The sequence below is a fragment of the Cucurbita maxima genome, unplaced genomic scaffold (genome assembly GCF_002738345.1).
Source record: "Cucurbita maxima cultivar Rimu unplaced genomic scaffold, Cmax_1.0 Cma_Scf00253, whole genome shotgun sequence".
Lineage (NCBI taxonomy): Eukaryota > Viridiplantae > Streptophyta > Magnoliopsida > Cucurbitales > Cucurbitaceae > Cucurbita > Cucurbita maxima.
In genome coordinates, this window is record NW_019272269.1 from 18,952 (window position 1) to 32,525 (window position 13,574).

The window sequence follows — 13,574 nt, forward strand, 5'->3', positions numbered from 1 at the left end:
AAAAATGTCTCCAACTCAAAAAAAATGTAGTGGGGGTATTATATAAGAACTTATCATAAACGTAGTTAGCTACTATTTTAACTTTTAATTTGAGACAGGAATAAGCTTCAAGTTTTACTTAAGAAAAAGGGGCCATAATGTTAAAATATTGGTTCTGTGGGCAAGATATGTATGAACGTTGCTAGCTTTGTTAGAAAAATTTGCTTATTACTCAACAAATTATCAAAGATGGAAACACAATTTATTAACAAAGCAACCGATTTAAGAAAAATGGAAGGAGTTTCACGGTTACATGGATCTTTGATCTTTTGAACAAATTTCAACCTATTAATGAGATATATAAGCAACCTTTGGGCTATGCTTCTCTCACCCCGATTCATAAAAGAGAAGAAAAAATGGGAAGAACTTTTCAAGTTGTTCTTTTTCTAGCATTGTTTGTGCTTCTACCTCCTTCTGTTTATTCTTTACCGTTGTCAACAAACAGAAGGTGGATCGTTGATTCGACAACAGGGCGTCGAGTGAAGCTTGTGTGCGTGAATTGGCCTTCCCACACACAGAGCATGCTAATAGAAGGTCTCAACCACAGGCCATTAAAAAAGCTGGCAGATGAGGCAATCAAGTTGAGGTTTAATTGTGTACGACTCACGTATGCAACTCAAATGTTCACTCGTTATGCAAATAGGACAGTTGAAGAGAATTTTGACCTTCTCGATTTAGAGCAAGCAAAAGCCGGATTGGCTCAATATAATCCTTTTGTGTTGAACAAGACTATTGCTGAAGCCTATGAAGCTGTTGTTGATGTGCTTGGAGAGAGTGGTTTAATGGTGATTGCCGACAACCATATGAGTCAGCCAAGATGGTGTTGCTCCCTTGACGATGGCAATGGATTTTTTGGAGACCGCTATTTTGACCCTCAAGAATGGCTACAAGGTCTTAGCTTAGTTGCTCAACGCTTTTCCAAGAAACCAACGGTACGTAAAAATTAAGGAAAATTCTCACACTCTTGAAACTAAACTCAAACATTTAAAGACTTCTATAATTTTTCACTAACAAAAGAACATTCTTTTGTTATGACATTTAGGTGGTTGGAATGAGCCTACGAAACGAGATACGAGGAACCAATGAAAATGCAAATGATTGGAACAATTATGTTACTCAAGGAGTAACAACAATCCACAACATTAACCCAAATGTTTTAGTGATTGTTTCGGGCCTAAATTTTGATAATGATCTTCGATGCTTAAAAGAGAAGCCCTTGAATGCAAGCGCCTTAGACAACAAGTTGGTTTTTGAGGTGCACTTGTATTCGTTCAGTGGAGATGCAGAGAGTAAATTTATAAACCAGCCACTAAATAATATTTGTGCAGATATTATCAATGGCTTTGTAGACCATGCTGAATTTGTTAGAGAAGGACCAAACCCATTTCCTTTGTTTGTCAGCGAATATGGGTACGATCAGAGAGAGGTTAACGATGCAGAAAATCGGTTCATGAGTTGCTTCACAGCTCATCTTGCACAAGAAGATTTAGATTGGGCATTATGGACTTGGCAAGGTAGCTATTATTATAGGGAAGGTCAGGCAGGCCCGGCAGAAACTTTTGGAGTTCTCGACTCCAATTGGACTCAAATTAAAAATCCAAACTTTGTCCAGAAGTTTCAACTATTGCAGACTATGTTGCAAGGTAAGTATAAATATATTAACGATTTTGAATATATGGATCTATAACAAGTGTAAAAGACATTTTTTTACGGCGCACAGATCCAAATTCCAATGCATCGTTCTCGTATGTTATATATCATCCACAAAGTGGCCAATGCATCCAAGTCTCAAATGACAACAAAGATATGTTCATGGGTAATTGCTCCAACTCAGGTCGATGGACTCATGACAATGATAGCACTCCAATTAGGATGTCAAGCACTGGTTTATGCTTAAAAACAAGCGGAGAAGGCCTTATGCCATCTCTCTCAACAGATTGCTTCGGCCCTCAGAGTTCTTGGAGAGCCATTTCAAACACTAAGCTTCATTTGGCCACCATAACTCAAGATGGGAAGAGCCTTTGCTTGCAGGTTGAAAACTCTAATTCTTCAAAAATTGTGACAAACTCTTGTATTTGCACTGATGGTGCTCCAACTTGCCTCGAAGACACCCAAAGTCAATGGTTTGAACTCGTTGAAACCAACACATTGTGAGTTGCTTATGTATTGGGAAGAATAAATATATGACATGCCCGACTTTGAATTGGCCCCTATTTTATCTCTAATTCTATTCATGCTCGTGCTTAATTATAACCGATTTTATTTATCGTACAAACATATACGGAAAATAATACGAACAATAATGATCGTATAAAAGATTGGACATATAATAAACAATAGAAAAAAATTATTGACCATTTAACTACGAATTTAAGCATAAAATCGACAATCCTAATATGACTCCGGCATTTTCAAAACTTGCCTGCCAACACTAAATTCAAATTCAAACAACTACTAGTATATTGGACCAAATTCTCAATTCCCATTTTAAACTAATTAATAAACCAAGCAACATTTGTTGGAACAAGTTTGAACCGTTGGGGTTGAGGATCATCCATGTAACTTCCTTCGTCTTTAAAGCAAATGCATTTCTTCACAACAACTGAAGTACCAGATTCTTTCTCCAAGCAAAAATGGTCTTCGCCAATTGGAGATTTGCTTTCGAAGCCACCGTCCAATTGCTTCCATCACCAGAGCATTCGTCGGATACCACCGGTGCTTTTCCATCTCCGACGGATTTCAAACGCTGCCCGTAGGACAACAACTTCATCGGACTTGCATCTGCACTATGGTTCCATTGGTTCGGAGTGGCACAATCGCCGAGTTAAACTTCTCCTTTATCCTCGGATTTGACACATTGCCCTGATACGGGATGTAGCATTATGTATGGTATTGGTGCTTTAGAATTTGGATCCGCAAGAAACGAGCTTTAGTTTCAAATTCTAACTAAAGAAATATATAAATGTTTGATTTGTTATAATGGAGGGTGAGATTGAGAAGCAACCAATTAACCTTGATTCACTCTCTCGATTAAGTGGAAGCATTTGTTTAAGTGTTGGGGGTACTATCTTTAGTCCATGAGTGATCCTAAACACCAAAACTTTCATCTAATTATCTTAATAATCATTTAAAACTCACCATTCTTCCTTCTCAGACGGTGGCATACTCGTTGTGGCTAGTGTCTTCGTGCGGAATCCTAATGTCGCATCGCTCAAATACTCAAAAGCCACGACGGTGATTTACTACCACGGCGAGGTGATTGGAGAGGGGGAGACGCCGGTGGATTGACGAAGGCAAAGGACACGATGGCGACGAATGTGACGGTGGAGATCGAGGCGGAGGAAATGGATGAGGGTCTGAGTTTGATGGAGGATTTGAAGTCGGGAGGTTTGAATACCAGTAGGCACACAAAAATGCCAGGAAGGGTCAAAATAGTTGGTTTCATCAAGAAAAGGTTTGAGGTAAAAATGAACTGCTCATCTACTTTCAATACTAAAACCCAAATGACTAAAAGGGAAGGTTGTGATAAGCATGCAAAAATTTATGATTAATGAAGAATTATGGGAGGAATTTGAATCCAAATGGCTATTAAGTTCGTAGTGTTGAGTTACGAGTAGTATTAAATTTTTTAATTATGGTACGTAGGTTGTTTATACATTTTTTGGATTATATTACTTTTTACTTTGCTTATGTAACTATATTAGTACGTTGGATCGACAGTGAATTTGTTTGACCATGAGTGAGTGTGACTCCCAAACCTTTGTAACGACTCATGTCTAGGATTTGACATGGTCACGTTGCCTACTCTTTGTTTCTAAGAGTGAAAGCTATTCCCACGAACTAACTCGAGTTTTTCCTGCATGTTTTTTTCCTTGCTCACATGCGTCCTTGAAAAATTCTCCACAGGTTACGTGCATCATAGAATTTCTCCAAGCAAAACATACCTAACCGTGAAGTTCTTATAATTGTGCTGTCGAAAAGGAAAATGAACCTTATTGGTATATGGAGTGACTATCAATTTTCTAAAGTATTTCTTAGCTATCATATCCTCACGATCCCTCTCGTTTGGAAGTGGTTTCGATTCATTCATGTACCCCTCATTTGCTCGGGTGTCACATACCTACCAACTTTCACATTAGATCGTTTTCAAACCACATCTTACTGGGAGAGATACTGCTCTAATACAATTTGTATCGTCTCATGTTCAAGATTCAGAGCCATCAGGTATCGAATCTGGATTACAAATCTTGATCTATCCTAGACATGACGCGTTACAATTTTGGTCGACCCTAAAAGCTTGATCAAACAGTTTAGAATGATCCGTTAATCCAAAACCAGTTCGGTGTAATGGGTCGTCCCTTCAAAAGTTGGCCTGAGTTTAGTGACGTGACTTTTTAAACTTCTCATTAACCCGCCATCAATAAAAAAGAAAGAGAATTTGTTTGAAAAAAGAAGGCCAGATGGCCAATTTATTTTTATTAGTGGGGACATAAATTATAGACTTTCATTTTTTTTCCTTCCACACAATCAAATTCAAAAGGTGACATTTTCCAAGCGAGGGCATCGAGGCTCATAATATAAGTTCTTACCAAACTACTCATCGAATAGCCAAACTACACGTCGAATTGTTTACGGTAAAAAAGACAAAGCAATCTGATTTTATTTATTATATGCTTTGGACCTTCTAAATATGCGACATCAAAATTCAATGTTTAGAATATTCTACTCTCTCCCCTAGAATATATATATATATATATATATTAGTTTGTGCTAGTGTCGTTTAAATCTTTTTTTAACTATGCAATTGGAGACGGACATAGCTCTAATTTGAGTGAACTAAAAAAAGACGTTGAAATCATTATTCCCAACCTTACACTGTGGACAAAATACTGAGAATTGTTAATAATTGAACGTAGGTTTGTTATCATCAAAACATCAATTAATTAGTTGGACATTAAGGGCCAAAAAGCCAACACGGAGAAAGATTGCAACTCAGCATTTGAGTGTCTCGCTTTTGGGTTGTGACTATAGTGTGCTATATTGGGTCGAGAACGTGCATGGGACGGACGCTGCGATGTTGGCTAAAGACATGCACATGGACTGAATTGATCGCGTATCTTGATTAGCTGTTCTGATGAGTTTTTGTCGGGAACACTGATGTTCAACTGTGAACTCCTGGTTCTAACCTAGATTCGTATCCGACCTAATGCACATGGACTGGATTGATCGCGTATCTTGATTAACTGTTCTGATGAGTTTTTGTCGAGAACACTGATGTTCGGCTGTGAACTCCTGGTTCTAACCTAGATTCATATCCGACCTAATTTTTTGCATTTTTAATCTCTCTACATTTTTTTATTCATTCATTTCCACTGCTTCTCCTTTCACTCTATGGTTTCTCTCTGGCAATGGTTTCGCACCACTTGTTCTGCTGTGCTTCCTCTCGTGGGGTTAGGATGATGAGATCCCGTGGGGTCAGGACGATGAGATCCCTACATACAACAGTGACTTTGAGAACAAAATTTCAAATATGAAAAATAGAGGCTTACTGATGTGAGAACTTGACTTGGAGTCGAACAGGGAACATTAATTGTTGCAATTAGGGGACATGGCGTGGGGGTTGGATCGAGAATGTGAAATTTGTTGAGGTTGAAAAAATTTTGGCAGCTCGCCAAAATCCTGTTGAGGACTATTGGGAGTGAGTCTCACATTGGTTAATTTAGTTGAAGATCATGGGTTTATAAGTGAGGAATACTATCTCCATTGGTACGAGGCCTTTTGAGGAAGCCCAAATCAAAGCCATGAGAGCTTATGCTCAAAGTGAACAATATCATATCATTGTAGAGAGTCATGATTACTAACAAATCCATGTGATTACACATCTAAAAGAACCTTTATGTTTTAGGTTCATGAAATTAAGTCCCTCCCTATTGTAAAAAGGACATCAAGGAAAATAATTCTTTTCTTTGTTGGGATGATTATTCTCTATCGAAAAACGAGATGTGAAATACAACTATACAACTTACTGTCCATGGGCACTTTTCATTATATGACCACTCGTATGCAATTTGAATTTTCAAGAGCTTACCATAAAATTTTTCCCCCAAACATGGAGCCCATTGATTTCATTACAAATCTTTTGAATTGGGCCTTTGTTCTTAGCATAGGGGTTTCTTTGGTTTTGGAGTCTTAAAACCTTGGTTCTTTGTTCTTAGCATTCTTTATGCCTTTTCATTGTTTGGGTTTGATAAGCATACTAAATACATGTTCTTAAGGTGGCCTCCTGATTACTTAAAAGTCAAAGTCTCATCTCGAGCTCATTCTTATTTAGGGAAGCATCTAGATTACTTAAAAATCAAAAGCTAGCCTTCGAATTGATTAAAAGTAATGCTAACTTTGAGCTCCTCCTGGATTAGGGTCGTCGCTTAAAAACAAAGGACTATCTTAAAGGTTTACATGAGATAATATCCTTATTGCTTAACAATCAAGTGCTAATCTTTGAGCTCTTCTTGAGTAAGGGTAGTCCTTTGGTTACTTATAAACAAAGGGCTATCCTCAAACTTACCACGAGGTATCATCATGATTTTTTTAAAATCAAAGATAAATATAGAGCTCATCTTGACTTAGGGTAGCCTCTCGATTGGTTAAAATTAAAGTTGAACCCTGAGCATAACATAATCTTTTAACACACCGAAGTAATGGTACTTAATAACCTTTAAGGTATTGAAGGGATTCATTCGATTGCATAATTCTTAAGTTTTATAGATAAGGTATTCTATTCTTTTTCCTTATGTCATGAACCTTTCATAATAATATGCATAAGTTTTTCATGGTATAATAAAATCATAACGTATCCTTTGACAATTCTAGAAGGATCTTGAATCTTGGTTAGGGGTCGTTAGATGTAACGTTATCATTTCCCACAAGCTTTGGCTTAAACACCTAACGTGCTCTAAAAGCTTTGAGATTTTGTAAAATTCTTTTTAAGGTCATACCTAAATAATTTATAAGCTTGAGAAATCATTAGGGTCATAAAAACTTTTTAGGGTTTTTATAGGGGCAATTTGATCATTTATCTCAATTCTTAGGATCATAAAAACTTCTTAAAGTCTTTATAGGGACATTTTGGTTATTTACCTTCTTTGGTTCTTTGCCTCTTCCAAACTTTTTAAAATATTTAGGAGCAATAAACCTCACCAGAAATCCTAACGGTTGAGTCTTAAAATATTTTAAAGATCATTATTAGAATTTTGGTCATTTTACTCTTAAATCTTGGATTAGTACCTAAACACGCTTCAATGGCTTAAAAACTTTATATTATCTTTTACTAAGGGACATTATGATTTATTTTTCATCGATACTTAGTTTAGCTACTTATCCTTATCCAATGATCACCAAATTTCATATATAACCCTAACTTATCATATTATGCCTACCATTAAAATTTCATGGGTAACAAAGTTCGTTTGATAGATTATTTTAACGTTATTAGATTCTCGAGCAAAACGTTTGGTTTAGGTCCTTAACTTTTGGTTCTATACTGTTTTCTTCAATATTCATTTAAATCTAAATTACTTAAGGTTCATATTGCATTCAAATTGATTGTTGCATGTATTTCATAAGAATAGTATAAGATTGCTACTCACTTTATCATTGAAGTTCGGGTCCTTGGTTCTCGAGTTTCGAGTATCTGAATTGCTTCAAAATTTTTTTGGTAGATCCATATTTTAGTGTAGTTTTGATAACCATAAAGAATTTTATGAGAATCGGTCTGAATTGAGTTTATCATTATCTTCTTCCTCGAGATAGAGGAAGAAGTGTGTGGCCTGTTGCGAGGTTGCTCTGAGAATCGTCTTCTACAACCCTTCAATTTCTTCATGAAACTTGAAAACAATATTGCAAGGAAGAGCTAGAGATAAAAAATTCACCTCGTGATGAGGTTTCTTACTTATCTTTCTCTCAACCTTGAGAATTGATTTTGGAAGGATGAGTTCTCGCATATGTCCCCAATTTCTCGATTCTTTCTCTCGACATGAAACTCATTTTCATAGATTCTAAAGGTTATTGAGAAATTCGATCGAGAGCTCTTCAGCCCTTAACTTCTTTATGAAACCTTCTCCTCTCATCCTCTTGAAGCTGATGGTATCTTGGTTTAAAGCATAATGGACCTTAGTGAAAAATTTGGTATTTTTCTAAAATTCATAAAAAACGAATCTTATAAGTTTTTTCTTCGATTCTCCTTGATCTTGAGGTCTTTAGCTTTCGTTGTCTTCATGACAATTCTTATTGAGTGCCTAGAAACTGATGGGTATTAGTTTGGATAGATAAATTTTCTTGTAGTCTCGAATTGAAATTTTAAATTTATTCCCTCCCACGGCCATGAAAACTTAAATTGAGGTAATGTGTTTGAGATGTTTTCAGCTCTCGTGTCTTCATGAAACTTGTTGGGGAGCTAATTTCAAAGTTGTAAGAATTGCTTTGAGGAAATTTGATGGACCGTAGTCTCTTAACTTTGGAAAACCCGAGAGCAATGGAACCCATAATCTAAAAGCTTTCAACTCGAGCTTAAAGAATTTTCAAGACTTAATTCTTGTTTCAAATGAAAGCCCCTACTTAATACTTTACGGAATAAGTTTAAACTAAAAGTGAAACCTCCAAATGGTTGTGAATTTGAAGTTCATTTTTTAGAAATTTCTTTTCGAAATATCTCCTCGGTCAAAGGCTTACCTACTTCGTTCTTTAAATCTAGCTGTTGAATCTGAGTTACCTTTAGTTTTCTTGATCATGCTAAAATTTCATGATCATACTAAAGTTTCAAGTTAATAGTTGGATTTGAAGATGGAAGGATTTTGTGTAGGCGGATCTCAATCCTATGATTCTTTGAAAATTGGTATTTCATTAATTTCTTTTTAGTTGAGTGGTATTTTGGTAATTTAAAACTTTGAATACTTTATCATTATTTTTAGAATTTTAGATTAAAATTCTTTAATCTAAAATTTTCTTAAAAAAATTTTGTGAAGAATTTTGTAAACATGCATTGGGATATTTTTTCCCTTTATGATGCCTACGGACGCGTATGTTATGAAAAGAAAAATGATCGTCATTTTTAACATGATGGTATGATGGTCACTATTCCTATCGGGTGTGCGAAGTGACTGGTGGGTCGTCCATATTTGTACGTATGGGTTGTGTGTAGAATAGTAAATACACATCTAATGACCGCTTAGGATAGTTACCTCAGGAAATAGGACCGCTTAGGATAGTTACCTCAGGAAATAGGTTTTAAATGTTGGTCTCATTCATCATTGCATGTGTTTGCATCTAACCCCAATAGTGGTGTCACTTATTGAGTATTTCTTAAAATACTCAAGCCACGTGTTACTTTTATATTTCAGGTAAATGCAAGGCACCCTTGCACGATTGATGGCGACATCGCAAACTTAAAGACGATGACACATGCATAGGATAGTCGTATTTAGTTTTGTAGAGTATAGGTTAGTGTAGGGTATTGTTTTTTTTTTTTTTTTTTTTTTTTTTTTTTTTTTTTGTTATGTCCATTTTTAATTTATTCTTTTAATATGGTTTTAAAGACCTTTTCTTAGACATATAAGTCTATGGTATTGTCTCATGAATACGTTTTTAAAGAATATTTCCACTCAAGGTATTACATCATGCATGTGGTAGCGACTTTAGGTTAATAGAAAACTAGGATCGTTACAACATTCATGTCTAGCATTATTTGTGTAGGATGATGGCTTGAGGTGGTTGCTAGACAGCTTGAGCTTGCAGTTTCGAAGTAAGACAAGATAGATGAAACAGAAAGCACCATGACGGTGCCTTCCAAAGAACCATTCACATTAGAGGAATAGTGTCACTGGTTGCAAGTAGAGAAGCCGAGAGTCGAGAAGAGACAAGCGTCGGCCAAGTCAAAAAATTGTACACAATGTAAGTCCTTATGGGGGGGACAACCTTGCTGCAAAGAGGCAGCTGAGTTCGAGCGGGGGAGAGCAACATCAATAAGTCTCTCACCCCGCAAAGGTATTCGGACATACTAGCACACATGTATTCCTTGAGCCACCACCTTGTGCCTAGGGTGGATGACTCCACAAACAGATGTCAAGACCAATATCCGCTCGAGAAGTGAGCATCAAGCTAGAAGTTCAAGTACAACAATAGTCACACGAAGGTGGCAAAGTACAAAGAGTTGGCCAAAAGACAGCGCCAACAACTGAAGAGACTGTCAAAGAGTTTGACTTTGCTCAATAGGAGAAGTGGTCGCTTCCAAAGAGTGTTGCGGCTGGGCTTGCGAGCCCCACCCCGAGGGATGCACTAGTTCACAGGAGAAGTGGTCGTGACCAAAGAGTGTCGCGACTGGGCTTGCGAGCCCCACCCCGAGGGGTGCACTAGTTCACAGGAGAAGTGGTCGCGACCAAAGAGTGTCGCGGCTGGGCTTGCGAGCCCCACCTCGAGGGGTGCACTAGTTTATGTGATCCACAGAGGATACACACACTGGGGCCAAGTTGGCCACAATAGGGCAAAAGTTCCCTTCTAAGTCCATAATCGGCTGGGGAGTGCCTGCAAAGAGAGTCAGCCTCACCCACAACTATGGCAAACGCTGAAGAGTCACGTCTACGTTGCGAGTCTCGGTGGCCGAGTCCAAGATGGGCGAACAACAGAAATAGGTCCGAAAGGGGATAGCCGTAGATAAAGGAACAAGCTAAAGTGAGACAAGTTCACCCAACAACTGACCAAGTCAAGAGTCAGAACGTGGTGCCACCTGACAAAAAGAGAAGTCAGAAGCATCCACTCGAACTTGTCCCAAGTTGGCATAAGACGTCAGCAAGAAGAGTATTATGACAAAAGATCGTCAGGTGCTCAACAATAGTATACTTTTTTGAAGCACAACCAAATCCAACGAGTCGAATCGCCAATATACAAAGAGTTGGATCGTCATCGCGACGATGCCGAGATTGAGTGGGGGAGAATTTCACAATAGGTGGGGTGAATGCGCCCGAGAAAGTCATCGAGGACGATGACAAAATTAAGTGGGGGAGAATGTCACAATCTGCAATATGATTGTGACTCGAGTAAGTCATCGAGGACGATGACTAAGTTAAGTGGAGGAGAATGTCACAACCATAGTATGAAGAGAGTAGGTTGTGACCCTCACGCCATGACAAGCAAAGGGGCGTCCCCTCAAGAGACGCCCCATCCGGCCATATGCGGGCCAACATAGAAGAATGCCATGATGCGATCGAGGAGGATGATGCATCATCTAACACACCACCACGCAAAGTGAGTATTGAAGACATGTTGAGACATAAGCATAACAGAGATGTGAGCATAGACATGTAGGACAAGATAGGCTTGTTGAAGGGCTAGGTAGGGCCCCGAGCCTTAACCTCAAAAGTCGGGGTTTTGGAAGGAATTTGGGCATGCGGTTTGGGAGTTAAGTCTGTTCATATGAAATATGAATGCTCGCCAAGTTTGGTGTTAATCAGACATTGGACGGACAATGCACGACACCGTATGACACCTCACCAAAATCATGTCTACACCTGGTAGAATGAAAATGGCTCAAAATGTATTATATGGGGTACCATGGTGTTAGCTCTCCACCACCCCTGGGCCCTTTGGCCTAAGTGAGCTACCGTGTGGCACATACGTGTGTCACAGTGTGGGCGAGCGTGCCGAGACGAGTGTCTCGGGCGACTTTCTTTGAAATGGATTTTTGAAGGACAGTACCGGACGGCACGGGTGTGCCGGTATTGCGCCATAGCCTGCGTTTGGAGGTTGCTACATACACCCGCTATCCGGGAAGGTATCTGTAAATGACTCGGCATGGGCACGGGAGGGCCTTTGCCTCGATAGAACCCAGATGGATGGATGTTCGGGAAGTCCCGATGAGATGAACGACACGCGGGCCCATTCTCGATGGCGTGACCGAATGAGTTATGATGGCCGACGACATCCCGACACTCGGGATGGCGCCAAGACATATGGACTCTATCGTGGGGATCGAGATGACAAGATGAGATGCGGCGTTATATTGAGAGACCTTAGCCCGAGTAGAGGCAAGGTCGAGCCGAATGAGTTGGTCTAGCGTAGAGGCAAGTCGAATGTGTCGCAGACGATTGAACATACACGCACAGGCGAAGTATGTGGTTGAACAAGCTTGGATTCCGCACAAGCGATGTTCGATTGGCGAAGACAAACCTTGCCTAAGGTCCAACGAAGCCACAAAGCCAGGGCGAAAAATACATATGGGGCTTAATTCCCCTTAAGGCTAGTCGTGAGCGTGTATAGATCACGACGCCGCACGGTCAAGAAGTTAAGACCGTGATAGTTAACCCTGTTCACCCCCTCTAGGGTTGCCATATCGATCCAACACAGTGTACATGATAAGCCGCTCCCTACACGTAGCTCGTGTGCACCTCTATCTCAAATTGTTGGCTCTAGAAACTCTTATCTCCCTACATGTAGCTTAAACGACTCAAATTTAAATGGGAGACTTGTAATTATTTTTTTATAAATTTCAATAGAAGTTGAATATCGATAATAATTTTTTTCCCGTTGTATATTATACTTTAAATGGTTGAACTTTAGAGAGAAAAACAAGTGAAGACATTGAAAGTTAATGCAAAAGTAAACAACAAAATCGCATAGAGACAATTCATAACATTCAATCTATAACGACCCTATATTCCTATTTAACCTAAAGTTGTTAGTGTATACATATCATAAACATATTATGTGAAAAAAAATACTTGATTCAAAACTTTATCATAAAACATTGTCATGGACTTACATGTTTTCTAGAAGGTCTTTAAAATAAAATACCAAAAAATGAAATAACATAAAGTAAAATTGTCCTATACTAACCTATATGCTACTAAATTAACTGCATACTAACATATAGTCTACGAAATTAAAATTTTTGCAAACTCCTCTATGCATGTGTCATGGTCTCCTGGATTGCGATGCCACCGTCAACCGTACAAGGGAGCCTTACCTTTACCTAGGAAAATAAGAGTAGCACATGACTTCCTATTTTGACAAATACTCAGTAATTGGCCCCGCTATTGAGGTTAGATGCAAGTACATACAATCATGAGTGAGACTTATCATATCAGTTTATATTTCTTAGGCACCTATACTAAGCGAGTTAATTTGATGCATATTTACTGTTCTACACACTGTCTACACATATGAGTATGAACCCATCAGTCGTTTCGCACACCTCTTAGGCCCCTTTCTTGTCAGGCGAGCATTATTTGGGAGCCGTTGATGTCTGACACTCGTTAGGAATAGAGACCTTCGAAGTATTATAATAAATATAATGATCGTGCCGTTGCCTTGTAGTGTACACATTCGTACCATCGTAAAAGATGAAGGGGATATCTTTCAATGCATGAACACACAATGATACATGAGGTCCCAACATTTTTCCTTTCATATTCTAATAACCCCTCTAGCATTTTCCTATATATCATATCATTCTATCATAACATTAATGTGTATATCGCGGTTGTGCA

At 38.5% G+C, this 13,574-nt stretch overlaps 2 protein-coding genes across 2 annotated transcripts in view; both read left to right on the forward strand.

Annotated features, from left to right (window-relative positions):
• The window catches only part of LOC111474120 (major extracellular endoglucanase-like), a 2,725-nt gene extending 1,232 nt beyond the window's left edge, over window positions 1–1,493 (forward strand). The window contains exons 2-4 of the mRNA XM_023119371.1: window positions 683–971; window positions 1,082–1,328; window positions 1,441–1,493. Coding sequence (XP_022975139.1) covers window positions 683–971; window positions 1,082–1,328; window positions 1,441–1,493 — 589 coding nt within the window. The remainder of the gene's footprint in view (window positions 1–682; window positions 972–1,081; window positions 1,329–1,440) is intronic.
• An 81-nt stretch (window positions 1,494–1,574) lies between these two features.
• On the forward strand, window positions 1,575–2,226 carry LOC111474124. Its single transcript, XM_023119375.1, has 2 exons — window positions 1,575–1,682; window positions 1,760–2,226. Exons 1-2 carry the CDS (start codon window positions 1,673–1,675, stop codon window positions 2,191–2,193), a joined length of 444 nt encoding a protein of 147 aa, XP_022975143.1. The 5' UTR covers window positions 1,575–1,672; the 3' UTR covers window positions 2,194–2,226.
• The last annotated feature ends 11,348 nt before the right edge of the window (window positions 2,227–13,574 follow it).